Source organism: Cylas formicarius, unplaced genomic scaffold (genome assembly GCF_029955315.1).
Source record: "Cylas formicarius isolate icCylForm1 unplaced genomic scaffold, icCylForm1.1 PGA_scaffold_9__14_contigs__length_23061073, whole genome shotgun sequence".
In the NCBI taxonomy this organism is placed as follows: Eukaryota; Metazoa; Arthropoda; class Insecta; order Coleoptera; family Brentidae; genus Cylas; species Cylas formicarius.
In genome coordinates, this window is record NW_026844365.1 from 7688121 (window position 1) to 7710272 (window position 22152).

Here is a 22152-nt window from a genome sequence, read left to right on the forward strand (position 1 = left end):
CTAATTTGAACACTGTTTATAATTAAACTCTCAAAAATGGAAACAAAGCAGTCACGCCCGTAAATAAAGACGCGGACACCAACAAACTTACCGTGAAGAGCTTTCAGGTACGCTTTCCCGGCGTTGATCATTTGCCGCGCCCCTGGGTTGAACTTGTCGAGGATATTCTGCAACAAAAATTACCCGTTTTATGTCGTGTTCGCTCTTAAGGAAGGCGGGGAGCGCGATTAAGCCGGCAAGGCGGGCCCATTCCGGGTGAATACTTAGTTTAACTTAATGAGTCGAAACGCTGCTTCGGAAAATCGAGAGAAACGGTTACAGTCGCATTCGGCACAAGATTTTGCTAATCTAGTACTACCGCCAGTAGAGATGTTGATAGGAAACTTCCCGCATCACGTATGGGAAGCCCTCGGATTTTCAGAGACTCGCTTCACCGCGTAACCACCGAAATCCTATTTTTTTACAGCAAACGCGCCATGAATACAAAGCGAATTTTAAGGCGCAACCCTCTTCCCTTTTAAATGCTAATCACCAGGCGACATTTCTCGAGCGTCGCCCTAATTTATCCGAATAGAAAAAATGTCGACATTTTTTATGCTAAATCTTTAATATAAAACTCGCCGGCTAGCGAGGAGAAAAAGCTTCGCAAATTACAATATAAATGTTAATTCTTTCCGCGTCGGTGACAAGTCGAAACGCCCCCCTGCCCCCCCCCCCAAAACTGTGACAACGGTACCGATGAAACGTTTTTAAACATTCAAATTTATTCTCGAAAAAAAAACACGCGAAACACGTCCCAGTCATGATATATTATATTGGCCGATTTTTTTTTATATTTCATTTATTTCGAAAATAGGGGGAGCACAATGGGCCGTAATTTACCTGCGTCGGCGTTAAATTTCACCCCATTCAGGCCCCGGTCGGAATTACGTAACGTTGATGCAAATTTTCTCCCTCGGGAGCGAAATAAATAACCGGGACTCTGTTCGCCTATATTTTCAGATCGGTCCTTCATAGCAAACGTCGGCAGTACTTAGTGACTGCCAGTAGTATAAAAACTCTACTGGAGATTAATCGACCAGCCAGTAGGATAAGGAACGCTGCTATTACTGGCTCTAAGATTCCTTTGTAACGTTGACAGCGTACTTGGGATTACACCGAACAGCCAGTACGACAGTTAGCGTGACTCCAAGTGCCCGTCACAAAGAAGCTTAGTGACAAAAGCTCTCTTGGAAATTAATCGATCAGTATACACTGATTTTACTGGTTCTAAAATTACTTCGCAACATTGAAACCGTACTCGAGAACATACAGAATGGCTCCGATAGCTGACCTTGCTGCCAGTGCCCGTCACTAGATCACTTTCTGATAGTAGTACAAAATTGTAAAGGGGATTAAATTGAGAAGCCAGTAGGATAGTAAACACTGGTATTACTGGATTTAAGATTCCTTGGCAACGTTGAAACAGTACTATGAATTAAACCAAACAGCTGACCTTGAATCAAGTGACCTAGTAATAGCCAGTAGTAGTACAAAATTATATTGACGGTTAAAACAAATAGCTAGAAAGAAGCAGGCTCTGGCACTACGGTCTCTAACTAATCCCAACGAGCAGACAGTACGATAGTCAAAAACCGTACGGCCGGTCAAACCGAACAGCCAGTAGGAGGGTAAGCACTGGCGCTTCCGAGTATAGTACGGCAGGGCTGGATTGCGGTTTTTTGAGACAACTGTACTTCAATCAAACTGTAGCAAGTAACCAAAACCATTAATGCTCGAAAAATTACCTACTGGGGAGCAAAACAAACGCACCCTCGTCGAACGGTGGTCCCCCGGAGGTTTTGTATTTAGGGGGTGTTTTAATTTGTTTGGCTTGACCGCCGCCCCCTCGGCGTGGCGGCGGCGTTTGATCGAAATTGCCGCTGCTGGAATCGTAAATCGCGTTCGGGGAGAGGCGGGCGTTTTGTTTGCGGTGTGGAGTGTGGGGGGGGCAAGGGGGTTGCGCAGAGGGAGATCCGGTTGTTTTTTAAGTGCGGCCGCGAGATCGATAAGGAGCGATTTGATCGAAGAACAAAATTTAAATTGATAAAGTTTGATACGGAAATTACGAGGAGATTAACGGGGCGGGGTGGGGCGGCTCATCTGTTTGCTGTTTGCCTGTTCTCCGGAAAAATTAATTAAAACTTTCGGTAAAAACTGAGAGCGGGCTTGACCTGCGGCTTGACTGGCTGTACCCAGTCGAGGGTCGGGGGGATATTGGTCATTATTTACTTTAACAATCGCTGTTATAAATGCTGGTACCCTATGTTAAAGTATATTTTAGAACTATTTAGAGTAACAAAACTTGAAAATACTAAAAGCACTTTGATTGTGTGGCAAAATAATTAATTTTTTTACCGAGTGCAAGTAGTACCACCAACCATTAAAATCTAAACATGCATTGTAATAATTTTAAATTATCCGTCCCAATCAATCTGGAAAAGTAATTATGGAAATTAAATAGATAAAATTTAAGTTTTGTAGGATAGAGTATCTATGGATTTAAAAAAAAAATGCGCGCATACGTCCATCACAATTTTTTCTTGTGCATTTTTCGCAGTAAATAGAAAATATACAGGGTGGGTGAAAAACGAGGTGTCGATACCAACTTTTTTTTTATGGAAGACCGTTTTTAAAATGCATTTTCGGATTCTTGTGTCAAATTTCACGCATAATTCATTTACCCTATATCATTAATTTGCCTTATTTCTTATCTAATTCTTTCTAATTGGGGGAAACAAACTGCAAAAGCGAATGTTTTACTAACAAGCTCATTATATCATCATTTTAGGATCTTCGCTGAGGAGATAACTTACAAAACGAATGTCAGTTTCCGAATGCTTGCCCAGGTTTCTCCGTAATCTCGACTGATGTGGGCACAATTTAAACTTGTGCATTGTTTGTATGTTAAATACGGGCCAAGCATGAGAATGAGGACAGTCCTTAAAACATTTTAGATGAATAAGAGGGATCCAGGAAAGCAATGATAAAAAGATGTAAACAGTGCAAATTCAAAACCAAGTTGAAATGGAAGTTAAAAACTCATATATTATCCACATACACGGCAAAGATTGTTTGCCATTTGAGCAAATCTAATAAGCTTGAAAACAAAGTGAATCCGCCAAAGAACTCTAAAATGCAAACTGTGAACTCTGATTAAATATGAAACCATTCCAATGCCCTCATAAATGTTCTATGGCATTTAAATACACCAACATGGAAAAAAACACATGACCACGAGCAATAAAGCAAAACAAAGAAAACCGATAATGAATAAACCAAGTGAATAAATCATATATATAGATCCGACAGTATGCTGACAATGCACTGTGCGACTTTTGTGTGAAATTAAAGATGTCGTCAACATGGCCGTCTTGGTTTTTGAAATACAGGATGAAATCCAAAACTATCGATTTTGGGACTACCCTTGCATCTCTTTTAAGTTATTGAAGAGGATTTTTTTCCGTAGAATCCAGTGGGGTAGTTTGTTTTTTACTTGCTCAAACGTATATTATTTTAAATGCCCTGTATATTATTTTGTAAGCTTGGCAAATAAAACATATACTTTTTAAATGTCGTAGACAGAAAGAAGGGTAACTTTTGTAAAAATTAAAATAAATAGTAAAGTATTAAAAATAGGTATATTTGTTTATTTATTTATTTAAGGAAGTACTACCTAACAGGCCTGAAGCCCAACTAACAGGTAAGTTGTAGTACAAAGTATTAAGGTAATGATATCAAGAAACTTAATTAACTGTAATAAAAAAAAACAAGAGAATGGGAAAAGACTGAAATTAATAATTATATTTAATAAGGTACCTTAGAAATAGACTGCGAAAAAAAATCCAAATCGTCTAGCGCATTGAATTTGGAACACATTGAGAAGATAGGCAAAAATTTAAAAATATTTGTTCGTGGTGCAGGCAGAACGAATGTGTTACTATACCAAGAGTTAATACGGGAACCAGAAAATTTAGTTTATGTAATAGGTCAGAGTAATCAAACAAGTTAATTAAAATTAATTAATTAAAAAAAGAAAAGATGGATTGTAAGAGAGGTATTAAATTATTAAAAAGAAAATGCCCCAAAGATGTGTATGTCAAGGTGGAAGGACAGCTTGAAAAAAGGTGTATCGATAAAGATTTGAACTTCTGGAATTCAGTAATATTTGCCGATGAGACGCAAGTAAACTTATTTGGATCCGATGCAAAAAACAGTACGGAGAAAGCCTAAGGAAGAATTAAAATTGAAAATTTTGGACGCTACGGTAAAGCTCGGTGGAGATGAAGTGATGTAATTGAAAATTTGTGGTTGACATTAAAAAACAAAGTAAATATTGCCCCAATATCTAACAAGAATGAATTAAAAGTAAAAATTACTGAAGTACGTACGATGTACCCCCGAAGTATACTAGAAAATAATGATGAGGCCCGACTAAATATTAGCAGGAGTATTTCAAATTATGTAGTTGTTTTTCTCTATTGATTTGGTTATATTTTGTTTTGTATCATTTAAGCTGTGGCGTTTTGATATTCTTTTTTGTTAACTAAGTAAGGCGTATTTAAGACGAAAGGTAATTCACACGTTTTTAGAAGGCCCTTTAATACATTCAGACCAGTTAGTTGTTGTTATAGCGACCGCATCATTTAAGCTGTGAGTCACTGCATATAAAAAAACTGACATACATATTGAGCCTGCAGAAATGCCTATTCTCTATCGTTTTCATGTAGACCATAGAAATAGACGTACTGAGTGCGGTTAGATAAGTATGAAGAAAACAAATGAACAAGCAATTCGGAAAATCCAAAGGCACGGAGTTTGTGGATTAGAACGTTATGATCTAGGTGATCAAACGCTTTTGAAAAATCAAGATATATGACGACCACGTGGATCTTCCTTTAAAAAAACATGTTAGACATTCTCCATATACCAGGAACGGCTTGGTTTCTCAGGCACAGATTAAAAAGTATTACAAGCGTATATTCGCTTATTTTTAACACCATGCAAAAGCAAATTCCGTTGCATATATCATTTATGTCGTCTTCGAATAATTTAAATATTAAGTATGAGTGATAAAAAATCATGACGCTATCGCAATTTTTTTGCAGGTGTGAAAATTAGTTTTTTTTTTCATTAAAGTATTGGAAGAAATATTACGTTAAGGTGTGTATTATTAGTAATAAAAAAGTTGAAGAATTTCAAAACAAATTCGCAACGAAATTTTAAAATAGGGCGTTCGAAATATACGTTTTATTTGACTCGCTTTTCTGAATCACCCGGTATGCTTTAACTTGTTTTTATAATAATGAGATTATGAACTTTGGTCTGTCGTTGTCCCAACCTGTGCAGGTCTAAATTGTGCCCATATCCCATGTCACTTTATTCAATATGGGAGTAGTAAAAGTGTTCCTTATATTGACCACATGGCCTACCGTAATAAGTAAGATGGTAAAGTTCTCCACACGATATACCGTTTTTACAACCTTTTATGGTTTTGACTTCGGAATGTAAAGCAGAATGACCCATTCTTTTGAGCATGTGTATTTCAGAGTAGGGAAATTTTCTTTCATTAAACTGTTATATTAATCCTCTTAAAACAGTCCCTACTTGAGGTAGCTCGATTTCAAGTTGAATTTGTCCATTAGAGAGGTTGATCCCCTATATTACACACATATTAGAAAGCTTAAACTGATTTCCAATTTAAGGGTTTTACACATATAGCTTTAAGATAATATAGTAGCTCTACTACGGTAAAATGATGCGCCGCACCTGGCTATGATGTTCGTTTTGCGCATGCGTCATCCCCAACTGCTACATTGCCGTAATTTTCCTGGAAGATTCATTAATTTTTATAAGACCGCAACATCTTAGAGAAATAGTGATGCCTATATATTTGACATTTAACAAACTGGAAAATAGACACACAAATATTTACATGTGAATTTTCTAAACAGAATTCCCTACATTTTTAGGTACAAGCTTAGGAAATACCCATTGTCTATAGGAGGTGATCGTTTTCCACTTAGATGTCTCGTGCGATATCTAGCATCTCAAAGTTATTTCAATAGAGGTTAAACCTATGAGTTTATGAAAACTAATGCTTTGCGCCGATTTACAAGCAAAGAAAAGTCGGAAAAAATGGCTTACATTTAGAACTTGCATCGTATCTACAGGGCTTAAAGAACAAAAACGCCAAATTAATTACAGCATTATATTGAGGCCAGCTGATGCACTGTTCTTCAACACCTTAACTCCTATTTTGATTGAAAATTTGATAGCATTTCGACATATTTTGAGAAAATACTGCCGTAAAAATGCCCCATACAAATATGGACGATCTGTCAGCGGCCATGTTGTTTGTTAAAAGCCGCAAGGTCTTATGGGTCCAACGTCAGAATTTGCCATTAGAGTTGCCATTGGTTAAAAACAAAATTTTAAATCTCGCGCATGCGCAGGTTGAATGGACCTGTACTGTCAGCATAAGCAGGGCCTCTATATGTCTAGTAGCTATATGGTTAAACATAATGACCCTAAAATATTTTCCTAGGAAAGCAATAGAAAATCTTATGTAAATAATTGATTTATAATGAACGTTTTCCCAGTTTACCATTGGTTGATTTGTGAAAGGCAGTACGCTGTCATTTTTATGAAACAGTATTTTCTTATCCATCGAAGCTTTGGAGTTATTTCTATTCCGTCTTGTGCTTGTAATTAGTAATTACCACTTACTGTTTTTCAATTGTTTTTCACAGTGGCATTTTTAATGAGGTACCATATACATTTTATTTATTACAAATTTTATTTATTACAAATAATAACATTATTCAATTTTGTTAGTCACTTGCGATGTCCAGCGACGAAGAAGTTGCGATTGTGGTAGATGACGTAATAATCGTTAATGATGAACATCCGTTAAATTCAAATGAATGAAAGACTCGGACAGAGTTGCGGTTGCTGCCAAAATTATAAATTTAAATGCGTTTGTGTCTCTGAAATCGACATCTGGGGAAAGTGGAGCCATAAAATTAACGTCAGAGATGACTAAAACACCGCATGCCACAGTACGTGACATAGTTGTCGATGGAGTCCAAGAAAGAAAAACGCGGAAAGATCGTGGGGTCCCCAAAAATTCTACTTAACATGCACCATGCCGGAATAGTAAGGCAGTTGATATATGATGCGTATCAGAAGAATATTGTGTTAACGATTAAAGCTTTACGTGAAGTGTTGCGAAGTGAGAAGTGTTTTGAACATTGAATTGGTCTTTATTACAAAACCATCAATAAGAGAGTAGTTTTGATGGAATCAAGAAGAATTTCGGAGTGGGCGACGAGTTCAGTGGCATTGGTGATTATTTTGATGTAGAATAACGTGAATGTATTCGTGTTGTTTTGCGAAAATGTACCCAAAAACTAAAGGTCGTAGAAAAAGTATAGTACGCAACACGTTCGGTAAACTTTTTAACTCACTTGTTTATTAAAAAACTGGCTCCGCTGCGCTCGTGTCAAATAAACTCGTGAGTCAAATGCCGTTTACCGCACTTGTTGCATCATATACTATTGACAGCGATTTGAATTTCGCGCGGGCATAGTGCTTTCCGTTTCCGGTACGTCGGGGGACAGGGCGAACACCAGACACCAGTTTGACAGTGATTTGAATTTCGCGCGCACATATAGATGCCGTTCACAAATTAAGAGACGATCTTTTTTTTCGAGATAGATGGATACCACAGACTTCTTTTTCTAACAACAACCTGATCTTTGATGTGCAGTATTGTCGGCATGCTTGACAGTCTTGACGCATGCATAATATGTATGGCGAAGTTTTATGGGAATGCCATTTCTGTTTAATTAATTTGAAGACCAACAATTTCGTACATTTTGATCAAGTTAACAAGATTTGAGGAGTACAAAATACACTATTTTTTTTTTTTTACTAGTGAAGGTGAAGTTGCATGTAGGTATCAATATTATAGTTTCATTTTCATAATATTTATTTAAAGTCAAAATAACACTTATTTCAAAATTTCAAAAAGAGTGTCTGTTAATTGTAGTCAAAAATCGAAATGATCACAAATTGAAACTGAAGTACATAAAACGTCTCATGACACAGCAGCGTCAACATCCAAACTGGCAACATTTTTTGAAGGAACTAATGAAAAAAAATGGCAGTTATGGAGGGAACTTTCGCACAATAATCCATAATCAAAGTTGCAGCATGGGCCGCACCACTAAGTTATTTAAAAAAAATTGTGACGAAAAACTTTCTTGTGCGCAGGAAAATGCTATCAGAAAATCTGGATTCTGTATCATATATATCTATTCTATCAGGCGCATTAAATCACAATGAAATAGCTCTTTATCCAATTTTAGTAAGGTATTTCGATATTACGAACAAATTATGCAAAATAAGATTTTCTATTTGGAATCAGATCAGCCATTTTGTCTAATCACTGTGTCAATAATGTGTACTCAAAATTACAAAATCTTCTGAAACAAAATGTTTTATTAAAAATGGTTGTAATGCTCACATTATATCAAATACAGCATCAAGTTCAATGTCGATAGATGCGGGAGCAATTTTTACAAATATATATTTATACTTCAATCGGTTTACAGTACGGGTAGCAAGTTTTGCAAGAATTTTGTGAAGAAGCTGGTGTTCAATACAAAAAAACTGCTTGGTTATTCCAAAGTCATATCGCTGGCTTTAATTTCTGCATTAGAACTCGTTTTGCGGTTATATTTTGAAGAAATTATTTCAAAACGATATGTCAGAAGCTATGCTTTATTTTACTCGCAGTCAGACGTCGCTGTTTCAGAAAATTACTCTACAAATTGAAGGAGATAATATTTCAGCAGCAGAAGTTTGTATTATATTATACTGCAATGTAAATCACGATTTAATGATATATTTTTAACACTATTCTAAAGAATAACCTGACCGTTTTGAAAGATTCCAATCCCGGAATGAAAAACTAATTTTTAAAAGAAAAAATTAAAAATAAATTATAATTAATTAAAATAAATTAAAAAAAAATTAAAATATTTTTTTTTATTAAATTTGCTATGAATATATCGAAGAGCGGTAAATTGTTTCTCTTCTAAATAGTCAAATTGAATAGAAAGAAGTATCTTCAGCAGTCGAATTTGTAATGAAGGAAGTAAAAGATTGTTATTAATGACAATTTTCTCTTTGAAGAAATTCGAAGAGTAAATTTCTATTTAAATGAAGAAAAATTGAAGAAGTGGAACCATGAGAAAATGGAACTTGACTAAAGATGGGTAGGCATTTTAGAGTAGAACATTTTCCTCATGAAAATATAAAAGCTTTTATAGAAATTTTCTTATTTTGTTCAGGCATTAATCCTGCTGTTGAAAGGACATTTTTGATTATTGCAGCAGTGAGAAGTCGCAACTTTCTGTAAACGCAATATCGGCCGTCTTAAAAGTGAAATTTAATATGCGAAATGAAAGTAGTTCGGAAGTGGTTACATTATTAGACGAACATCCTAATTTAGCAAAAAAAACATCTGAATAAAAATATTTTTTTTAGAAGCAATTTTTATCGTTTTTTTTATTATTTTTTTCACCTATGAAATACTTGCAAAGTGGACAAAAAATAGTTGTCACCTTAATTTAACGAATTCATAACTGAAAGATCCAATATTCGTTAAACTCGATTGAGGACGAGCAATTTTTGCGCGTAATAACAAATTACAAGAAACGAGGTAATTGCGTTAAAGGTGCAAGCGGCGTTACGTAAGCCGAAGACGTATCGTTAGCGGGCCGTTGCATAATCGCGCGTTTGAATATTTCAAGCGTTCATCGCGCGGTCCAATTGTTTTTTTCTTCTACGCGTATTACGTAAGCGAACCCCCTCGGGCGTTAATTCTTCGTCGAGACGTTGTACGAAATTACGAAGGCGCGGTTTTATAAATACCATTGTGCGCCCGACCGTGTGTGTGTGTTGGCGTTGGTTAAGAAGGTCGTTTTACGGGGTGACCCAATGAAATTATACCCAATTCTTATTGTCAGGGGGTAGGAGGGCAATCGCTATGCTGAACAACATGCTATGCGATCCAAAAATTACGATCAGGAAGAAACATTTTATATATAACACTATAATAAGTGAAGTTTGTTGAAGCAACGGAGATTATCTGATATGTATTTTTGTAATTAAAAAGAATGTTTAATTCTCATCTAATAATGAAAATAACAGAAAGATCAAACTTGATTGACGTCGGCATACTGTTTTCTTTCTAAAAACATGTCTGTCATATTTTAATTTTGTTATCTTCGGGAGAAAAAGTGGTAATTGTACGTCTAGTTGGTTGGTACGCGATCTTTCTCTGAAGCGCCTGTAGAGTTTAATATGCTGACCGAAATATTAATCACATTACAGTTGGTTAGTTATTTTAATGAAAATCCTCTATCCAGTATTAGGAACGCATGTGTAAACTTAAACATTTCCAAAAACTGCAAATGGATACAGTTGAAAAAAAGTGAGAAACCCAAATTCCTGCATACTCTTGAAGATGATGACAGCGATGTAAAAATGGAGTTTTGTCTAGGGTTTTTTTTACTACAAACAGTACGGTCTCATCTCAGAATATTAGAATGTGGAGTGAAGAAAATCCGTATTGGGTAATATAGTGCAAGATACTAAGGTGAACATTTGGTGTGGAATTTTAAACCAAAAAGTAGTTGAGCTAGTTGAAAAAACTATTATTTAATTTCCATTTTGTTTTAAACAATTTCGTTTTTTCGAAAATTTAATTTGCTATTGGCGACTTATGTTTGTTATACTATCCTGTATATGCTGTCACATATTGTAACGCGGAAACTACTTTTTCCTTAATTTAATTGTTAATGTTAAAACCAATGCTAAAAAGTCCTGAGTGTCTGAAATCGACTGGGAGTCCTCATGGGAATTTCCTAATATGCGACCCTCAATAAAGAGCAATAAAATGTTGAAGAATGAGGAAACCAGATTTTCTTTTGATGGGCCACACTTACCCAATTACCGTTGTCATAGGCTTTACGCTTTACCTGTTTGATAGATAATAAATCTCTAGGGCGTTAAACTTAACGATTGCAGAAAAATTAAACAGCAAAAAGGAGTTTATTTGATGTAAATCGAGAACAAAATACAAAACAACTGCTTATGCCAGGCACAGGCGGAGCATGTGAATGCTCGGCGGCTGACAGGCTTCAGCGAGCGTTGTGCGTGGACGGTGGCACCCTCTCACCGATGGTCGCTGGTCACTTGCCGAACTACGGCCCAGACTCGCGCTCCCCATTATGCAAACAGTCAGAAGCGCGAGTGTTGACTGGTGATGCTAACGCGGCCAATCCTGATACTTCGGCGACAATTCACTCTGAGAATCTATATTTTCATTCAGAGAACCACATTATGTAACAAACACAGCTTGGTTTAACAGAATCAACGACATCGTGCTACCGACCCCCTTAAACAACACGTAACAGGCGCATTTATTTACAAATCATAACATTTCAGCCCATAAATTGGCTCAAAACTCAACATAATAAAATAGTTCGATAATCATTAAAACAGGACATTGACTCAGAGGCTGAGCCCTTTAACATGACCGCGTCATTTCTAATGCAAAACACGGGGTCAGCGGTTAAGGCGCACCAGCATGGAACAATCGAGACTAGATCAACTCAAAATATCAACTTTAACTATAACAGTAGCAGTTTAAACACAGATTCAGAGGCTGAATCCTGTGCCATGGCTACGACGTTTATGACGCAAAACACGAGCTCAGAGGCCAAGGCATTTCAGCATGATCAAAACATTAATAGATCATAACAATTCAACAAAGTTTAAGATTATCTAACTCATTCCAGGACTCTTGGCATTCAATAATGGTAACTGTCCGGCTGCTGCTGAAGTGACTATTCCCAGCCGAGTATTCAAAACTCGCTGTAATTGATAACGGGTGTCGGAAGACTTGCCAATTATTTTGAAAGGGCCGTGCCAGTCGGACTCCAACTTCAATGCAGACACAGCTTCTCGTTTGAGCAACACAAAGTCATTCATTTTAAATACTTGAGACGGTTTTTGATTTTTAAGGACACTAGCGTCTTGTTTGCAGGCGTTGTCGAGGAGACGTTTCTCTACTTGAACTTTCCAATCATCTTCCCTAGCAGGGACCAAGGGCAATTTGTCGGGTGAAGCATTGTTTAGGATTCGAGTAATTTCTGGTACACGACCATCGCATACTAACAATAGCTGTGGGGGCGTCTTTCCCGTACTCTTGCGTGTAATAGAGTTAATAATTAATTGAGTTTAACCGATTAAATCATCCCAATCACGATGAGCTTCAGACTGTACTCGTAGAAGATTTGCTATGAACGACATACAGCGTTCCACTTAACCGTTCGCTTGGTGCACATATGGCGTGATGGTGTGCCATTGAATACTCCCATCGATCAAATCTGGATGTTTAGGGAGCTTTTTAAATGAAGTGTTATTATCTATAATGATCAGGGTTGGAGCTCCTACTAATTGTATAACGTCATTTATCACTTCTACCAATGTGTCGGTAAATTGATTTTCTAAAGCGTAGAGCTAACAGAACTTCGTGAAAGCATCTTCAAACGCTCCAGAAATCCTAGTCATTAACTGCGTTTCAGTCCAACCCAGCTCGTGCTTCAAACTTTCCACTTCATCAATCCAATTGCAAGCCATATCTCTACCGGGTAGAGATATGACTTGCAATTGGATTGGATATGGAGTAGTAGTTAAAAGAGCACGCCATTCATTAGAACTTGGAAATACTTCGTCACCGGTCGCTATTTTGATGGAGCACAAGTAGTAATGAAGTGAATAAAGGCTTGAAATACTGCAGATATCACTAATTTTTGGACCTTTTTCGAGGGTAATCCCACTTCTGATGATAGATAATAAATCTCTAGGGCGTTAAACTTAATGACTGCACAAAAATTAAACAGTAAAAAGGGGTTTATTTGACGTAAATCGAGAACAAAATACAAAACTGCTTATGCCAAGCACACGCGGATCAAGTGAATGCCCGGCGGCTGACAGGCTTCAGCGAGCGTTGTGCGTGGACGGTGGCACCCTCTCACCGATCGTCGCTGGTCACTTGCCGAACTACGGCCCAAACTCGCGCTCCCCATTATGCAACCAGCCAGGAGCGCGAGTGTTGACTGGTGATACACTGTTTTAAACTTTAGTCTCATTTTGAATCGTTGTCGGTTAACACTAAATTTTCGATTAGGAAACTTCTTTCTTTTAAACTTAATGTGAAAAAAAGCGGTTTAAGCACTAGAAAATTAGAGAATAAGTTTACTGCAGCGAAGACTCAAGTTGCTGTGTTTTCACGAAACAAAGAAATTAAAATTTTATAACGAGAAGGTAGCAATGCATTTTTTTTTACAAAACATGCATAATTTTTGCAATAATAGAGAATCTATATCATTATATTCGACACGGCATGTGTTTATTATATTACAGTGGGATCGACTCAGGTAAAAAATCAGTAAAACACCAGCTCAAAGCCCGAAAATTGCAACGAGGGACCCCACCCAGGAAACAATACAACGCAGATGTGATTACTTGGATGAATAATTCGTTGATAATTTTCAAAGAGTACGCCCCAACAGATGTGTACTATCGCGCTTTGAAAAAAAAATATGTGCGAAAAACAGCTCCGAATTACAATTGTGTTTTGTGTAAACCGGGAGGGTGACCTCGATTTGCGCACCTCTTCAATGGGTGTCTAATAGAAAATTGTGCATCACGCGGTGGCTGTCCAAGTTTTCTCCTTAAGATGAAAGAAGAATAAATAATATCAACTGCCAACGCTTGCTTTAATTTCCATGAATGGGAAGAATCTATAAGTATGATTAATAGTTCATTTATAGCTACAACAGAAACAATATGACGATGACTTCTTTCCTAAAAAATCATTAATGACAACTCGAAATGCCAAAGACATTAATAATTTAAATAAGGATATCGCTAGAGGAAAATCATTGCATCTAGTTAGCCTGGGAGCAGTAGAACGAACAACTAACTTTCAATTTTTGGACGAGGAAGAATATACAGGGTGTCCCCAAATTAGACTTCAATATTTTAACCATGTATTCTGTTACCCAAAATAAGGATAAAAGTTCTATATAAACTAGGGTCCAAAACGTCTTACTTTTTAATACAGGGTGTTGAATTTGAAGAGGTGATGATGAAACACGTAAATATTTTTCAATAAAATTTGGTACAGTTACTAAACTTTTCAGGCTCTATTTAACGAACTAAAACTTATCATTGGATTATCCTCAGGAGTGGATAACACAGGGGAGGCCTGGGAAAAATTTGCTCCAAATTTTTTGTTTGTCGAATTTTCGTACTTTGGACTGCAGAATTTAAAAATCTGAAGTTTTCTAGGTAAAGCTACCCTTGTGGCACCTCGCTCGAACACACCGTTTTCGAGAAAAATGCTTTTGAAAATTTTATTTCAAATTATTTTTTTTATTTTAATGTTTACAATTAAGGTACAGATAAGTAAGCCTTGGAAGTTAATGGCGCGCTTAATTTGTTTGTGTTGCTGGGTCACTAAAAATTAAATGTAAATTATTCGACAGCTTTCAAATTTGTTCATTCAAAAATAGTTGGTAAAAATAGTTTTTACTTAGATAAATCCTTTTATTAACGAAAGACAAATCAAATTATTAGAAAACCTCAGATTTTCAAATTTTGCAGTCCAAATAACGAAAATTCGACAAACAAAAAATTTGGGGCAAATTTTTTCCACTCCTCCCCTGAGTTACCCACCCCTGAAGAGAATCCAATACTAAGTTTTAGTCCGTTAAATAGAGCCCAAAGTTTAGTAACTGAAGCAAATTTTATTTAAAAATATTTACTTGTTTCGAAAACAATTACAAAAAATTTAACACCCGGTATGTTAAAAACTAAGACGTTTTGGACCCTAGTATATTCAATTCAATTCAATTATGCGTTTCACAAAAAATGTTGGGCTCGACTGCTAGGATCATTCGCCCATTGCCGACTTCCGTCGAGGATTTTCGCTTCTGGTCAATGACCACCACGTTCAAAGAAGAAGAATAACCAATAATTTGCTCAGCTAGCAAAAAACGATTCTGACCGATACCAAAAAAATCGGCTTCCCCCCGCTTCCACCGCGGACCATCCGGCCCATCCGGCCTCCATACCGACGTGAACGTTGAAAAACGACGGGGCCAATGACGATTATCACTTTAAGACGTACACTGAACACTCAAAACACTAAATCCACACCGTGGAAACCGATATCAAACTTTTTGGGACGAATACAAGGGATTCTGTCGGGAGCGAACGGAGGTTAAACCTCCGCGTGCAATGCTCCACCACAGAATTCACCCTAGTATATATGAACTTTTATCCTTATTTTGAGTCACAATACGTGGTTAAATTATTGACGTCTAACTTCGGGACACCCTGTATGATAAAAAAAATAAAAATAGTTAGCTGTTATATAATATAAAACAGGAAATAAATATGCTGGAATTGCAAAGAAAAATCAAAGTACTTAGTATAGATTATAATACATTGACGGTCATACTAGCAAATAAACAAAATACGTTTTCAAAAACGTTAATGAGTTTACGATACGATAATAGCTTACCGAATGTGATGCATACTATACTTTTTCTACGGCCGTTACTTTTTGGGTACTTTTTTGCAAAAAAAAAACAATACACTCGCTGATACGACCGTGAGAAATGACAAACGTCAAAATTCAAGAAATGTTCGAAGTGGCTGGAATCTGTGGGCAACGAAACCGACGTGATAAAGTGACGGGAGTAGAAAAAATATTTTACATGAAATTAAGATAATATTATTATTGTCGGATTTATTACTAATTTTATTAAAAAATTGGGAGGCAGTGAGTCGTCCTTTATATCTCAGTTGTCCGATGACATGTCAAAAAGTTAAAAACAAATCCTAATACAACTTTTGACGCAGAAACCAGCTAGTCTATTTTTTTTGTAAATATCGAAATATCCATTAGTTTTTGAGGAGAAGGGATGAAGCGCTACCATATCTGGTGTAAAAAAAACAACACGACTGAAAAATCTTTCGATCAGACTCCTAAGGGAGATATTTTTCTAAAACTCGATTATTTACCCCCTCCTCAATCTACTACCATCGCGTGGGGCTGTTCCTTTATATCGCGGGGTTTATCTTAATGGGAACCTCTTCATTTTTCTTCCTCGATTAAATAACGGGGAATTTTTCTTTTCGGCCGTTTTTCCCTTTCTTAATTAGTCCACTAAATTGACGGGAAGATTGGTGGGGTGGGGGCGAGATAAAGGCGAAAAAAAATGACGTAAGCGTTTGGTGCTTATCTTTTAAAAAAGGAAGGATGACATTTTGACGTGGTAATTAATAACTCCATCTAAAGCGTTAACACTGTTGTTGTAATACTGTATATTATTTTTCAATTTTTCTGGCTGTGTGGGGTTTTTTAGGGATGAAATCGTCTGTTAACGCGTAATCTGTGATACATTGTGACTTTTTTGTGCGTAGAATGTCTAATAATAGTTTATTGCTGGCGTTAATTAATAAATATTTTTTAAAATGGTAAATGCTGTAAAAGGCAAAAGAAAGTTTATTATTTTATGTAAGTAGTTATAAATAAACAAGTCACACAACGCATTTCTGGATTTTGAATAGGATTTTTTCCATTTTTTTTCTTAACGCTAGCATTGTTACCCAAGCTGCCGAGTGAAGCAGTTTTTGGAAGTGTTCTTGAGGACATTATCACCAAAACTAATGACCCTGTACTACACCACTACCAAGATGACTGATATCGAATTACTATAAAAAAATATTTCACTTAAGAAAAAATCACCTTTGGCCCCTTAGAGTCTGAATTGAGAGTGCAAAAACGGAAATGTGATGCTTGCTGTATTGCAGAGAACACTTTAGGAAAACTTTGGAAAAAGAGTGAAGATGAACTAGACAGACCAAATTAAGATATTAAATTATCTACAAGTACGTTACTCTCAACACAACCCTTGAAAAATTCAAACAGAACGATCTTTGCGATATTGGCCACAGCGGTTTATCTAAAATTTGAAAGGACAATAAGCTTTAAATACAAGAAAATCTACAATAGAAAAATGCGTGGTTTCAAAAACCCCACCATTGATGTCTGCCAAAATATTTGTCCTTTCCAAAAGTCTACAAAGTAGGTTGAGACTGATATCTATATTGTTTGCAGAAAGGAATTATTTGAGTGTGGAAGCGAGTTGTTTTTAGTGACGAAACTTGGATTTTCACTAAACGAAATCTTCTTAACAAGATGACATAAAACATTGATATTCTAGTATAGTCTCTCTCAATCTTCGTCGTATTGGCTTTCGACAGACCCTCCCCAATAAAAGTTTAACGATGTTATTATGTTATTGGGTAAAGCCATTAACAAAAAATTTATTCTTACTTGAGTGAGAAGGCAGGGGTGGGCCAGGTATATTTCTTTCTTTCTGATATTTTTTTTGAGTGTTGACCATTTGTGGCAGTGCTGAATAATCGTTTTCACTTTTTTCGAAAAAGTTATTTTACGAGAATATAACAATGTCGCTCGAAGCAAAACAGGTTGTGAAAAATGTGTATGAAACTTATTAAACGAGAACTCACCATCATAGGCTGTCACCCTCCATAAAGTTTTTTGTAAAATTGCAAGGCAAGTAGTAATGGAATCACACCGATTATGCACTTGAAGATTTAATTACCCTCAAGAAATTAAAAGATTATAGACAACAGATTCATAATTTACCTTGATGAAATATGGTTCAATAGACACGACACTGTATCCAAAGGATGGGTTGATTCTACTCGAATCTGTCATACGAGAGCACATTGAAATAAAGGAAAACACATCACCATAATGCAGGCGGGGTCAGAAGACGGATTTGTCCCAAACTGCTTGCCGTTGTTTGGGAAGAATATTTAGGATTATAGCTTCGATTATCATAAGGATACAAGTGCCGAACTTTTTGAAAACTAATAAAATATTAATATTTATTTGAATCAATAAAAATATATAATTTAACAACTTATTGTAATGTAAACATTAAATAAATACTAATACAAAAAAAACACTTTTATTCAAGGCATACTAAGTTAAAAACTTGACAGCCATCCATGGACATAAAGCAGATTAATTTAACTGTTTCCCGTCTATTATATAATATGAAGAAAAAAACATCATATTCTACCAAAAAAAAACGGGTTTATATAGTTACAATACATTAATGAATCTCTGAATTTGACTTATAATAGCCACTTAAGTTACAATTTAGCATCAATAAGCCACTTAGTTTTTTTTTTTCATTTCAGTTCTAGAGGTAGTGCGTTATAGTTTTTGAATTGACCAGTAAGTTATTTTTTATTAATAACAAAATGGATGATTTATAATATAAATTTTTTATGCGAAGTATTTAAAATTGAGTAAAAATTAAGTCGGATGGATATCGCAGATTTAACGTAAACATAATTTTCAAAATTCATTTTTGTATTACGCAAAGGAGCTGGAGAGTTGTGTGATAGGCAGCACCCCACGCAATTATTCCATAAAATATAAATACATTAAGGTTCGCAACTTTTTAACTAACTGTTGGATATGGAAGTTCCACTTTAGATTTGAGTCCATATGAATTCCTAGGTAGGTAACATACTCAGATCTTCGTAAAGACCACCAACTGTTTCTAAAGAACAGTTTTATAGTAAGTTTATTGTTTGTAGGTAGTCGATCATTATAATTTGAACAGGGCAAGTATTGTGATTTGTCAATTATTGTTAAGCCACTATGACATAAATTGCAAGTCCGAACTAATGCGGTTCTCGACTTCGTTCCAATTGTTATCTTCAACAAACAAAACTGTATCATCAGCAAAAGAGATGATTTTACCTGAAACAGCAATAGTAAGTAGTTGACATGTCAGCAAAAATATGGGTCTAGAACTGTAAGGTTTGTTCATAGATATAAGAAAGTGACTAACTGATACGAATTAAGGAAAGACCCGGGCAAGCTGTAAGAATAAAATATGGCCGAACAGGTCCGTACTTTTGGTAACAAAGCAAACTTTATTTCAAATTCGAGTTAGATATTTTCTTTTTTAGTAAAAAAAAGGGATGGCAATGCCTCAATGTTTTAAAATGGGCTTGAAGAAAAACTTTTAAAAAATCTCGGAAAGCCCTCTTTAATAGTGAACAAGCAGCTGAAGAGAGGAAGAAATAAGAAATAGAAGAATAGCTTTCAAAAAAGGTACATAAAACATAAGGATATCTATTGAGCAAATGAAAGAAGCAACAAAAAATATACTTTGTAGACTTTGTAGACTTTTGGACAGTCTGACAGACATGAATGGTGATATTTTTAAAGACCACTTCCAGAAAATACTAGATGGTATAAGAAAATCCGAAAACTCACCTGAAAAAAAAATGAGTTACTTTATATTAAAAGTAATTTCAGAAAGACATGCTGATCTGAATAAACCTCTCTCTGACTATTCGGAACAAGATGATTGAAATTTACAAGTGAAGTTGTGTTGTAAAAAGAAGATTTCTTAGAAATAACCATATTTATTACAACTTATCTATTTTCATAGTATCCTTAGTCCTATATAAGTTTTTATTTACTTGATAGCTACAATGACAATCATGTATATTTCTGGTTGCCTGTAGTCTTGTCACAAACTACCTCTAGTAATATTATTTTTATTTTCCAACTCGTTTTCCTATCGTATAGAAATTAGTGTGACTTTAATTTAGGAACGATTCGATGTGTGTAGGTTTTAAAAACTGAAATACGGAATTTATCGGAAACTATCGTGGCAATATATCCCATTTAGTGATTCCTGTTCTTGCAAATTTACATTTTGTTACTCTCTCGCATTGAGAAGGTAGAGACAGTCGTCTTTTTCTATAATAAAACGTGCCTTAATTTTCATCATCATCCTGTTGCCTTTCCAGTTTAGATCGAATTCCATTTTCAATTCGGATTTTTAGGAAGAACACATTAATATTTGTTCGCCCGTTAATAAATCCGGACGGAATTTCGACGTAACGGCCCTCTTCAGACCGGTCGAATGGGTTTTTGTTTTTTTCCGTTTTTAAATAACGCGTGTGCAAAGTTGGGATTTAATTCAATTTTAAAATGAAATTTCGTCAGCGTCCATGCACAAACGGCATTAATTGCCCTGACGGGCGCGGGGGAGGGGAGTGGTTAAACAAGTGTTTCGCGAATTAAATCCAATCAGTTCCGGACGATAATTCGAACGCTGACCGGCGTAAACGCCGCGGTAGTTCTCGCGTTAAACTGACCAGCTCCATCATCTATGATTTCCCCTCTACATAACCTACGCAGACAGAAAAAACAATAGACATGTCCACCTATTTACATTGTGAAAGATAGAAAAAGAAGTTTGAAGATTTTTGCACTATTATCTAATGCAAATGCCAGAAAAAACAAACGACGATCGAAAGCTTTCAAAATGACACCAACATCATTTTTTTAAAATGGAATGCCCTGTATATTATTAGCTTATATCGCAGATCTTTTTTTCTGAATTTCAAAAACATATAGTTTATTGACATTTTATTCAGTCGTTTTTGAGATATTTCAGTTTAAAAATTATTATCATTCGATTTCTGGACAATAGCCATATTGTTTAAAATGGTTAAGTCTGCCTTGATAGCAACCATATTATTTATGTTTTAACGACGTATTACTTTTGACAACTAATTAAAACTAAAGATCTGCAGCGTAAGTTAAATAAATTAAGATAAAAATAATAAAAGTATATTATTCAAATGGACATAATGTTGCAAGAGTTAAAAGAGAATATCGACAAATATACGAGTTGCTTGAATAAACACAATTTAAAATGTAATTAAACAATTTGAGGACTGAAATAGTGTCACGCGGAAGACCAGGACAATATAAAGAAATTTTGATTAATACCTCAAAATATATATTTTCAAGGTAAATTATTATAATGGGTGTTTTTTTCGATGTATAGAACTTTAAGTTGGCATTACTGTTCAAGATGGCGACCGTTTTAACAGCTGTCAAGTGATTAATTCTCAGTTTGGTTTGGAAATTCATCATGAATAGACTCACGCCTGAATAACGCTTGCAAATAATGCAATTTTATTTCGAAAATAATGGTACTGTGCGGAATACGTATCGCGCACTACGTCCATTTTATCGTCGACAAAATCGTCCATCAGAGCAGTTAATTCGATTAACCATGGAACGTTTTCGCACTACGTTTACTCTTATTGATAACTCGCATTCCCAGAGACGCCGTACGGTGCGTACAGAAGAATCGGGCTGTGTCCATCCACTTTATGGAAGATTTTGCGGAAGGATCTTGGTTTACGTGCTTACAAAATCCAACTCGTGCAAGAGTTGAAGCCAAACGATCATCAAGTAAAGCGTAGATTCGTCGAATGGGCCCAAAACGAGATTGCCGTTGTTCCCGATTTTCATAAACGAATTTTGTTTAGCGATGAAGCGCACCTCTGGTTGAATGGCTACGTCAACAAACAAAACTGCCGCCTTTGGAGCGAAGCTAATCCTCAAGTGTATGTCGAAACACCGTAACATCCAGAAAAACTGACTGTTTGCTGCGCTTTATGGGCTGGTGGAATCATTGATCCGTACTTCTTCAAAAACGATGATGGCCAGAACGTTACAGTCAATGGTGATCGGTATAGAGCTATGATTACTAACTCTTTCATTCCTGAATTGAATAACCATGATGTCCAGGAGATGTGGTCTCAACAAGACGGCGCAACATGTCACACAGCTCGTGCCACAATCGATTTATTGAAAGACACGTTTGGTGACCGCCTAATTTCACGTTTTAGACCTGTGAATTGGCCTCCAAGATCTTGTGATTTAACACCGCTAGACTACTTTCTGTGGAAATATGTAAAGTCATTTGGAAGACAACATTCGCCTTGTTATTGCCGATATACGGCCACAAATGTTGGAAAAAATCATCGAAAATTGGACGTCCAGATTGGACTACATCCGCGCCAGCCGTGGCGGTC

At 36.0% G+C, this 22152-nt stretch overlaps 1 protein-coding gene across 2 annotated transcripts in view; it reads right to left on the bottom strand.

Annotated features, from left to right (window-relative positions):
• The window catches only part of LOC132707171 (uncharacterized), a 103084-nt gene that overhangs the window by 37021 nt on the left and 43911 nt on the right, over window positions 1–22152 (bottom strand). For both annotated transcript variants that reach the window (XM_060678897.1, XM_060678896.1), the window contains exon 3: window positions 92–167. In XM_060678897.1, coding sequence (XP_060534880.1) covers window positions 92–167 — 76 coding nt within the window. The remainder of the gene's footprint in view (window positions 1–91; window positions 168–22152) is intronic.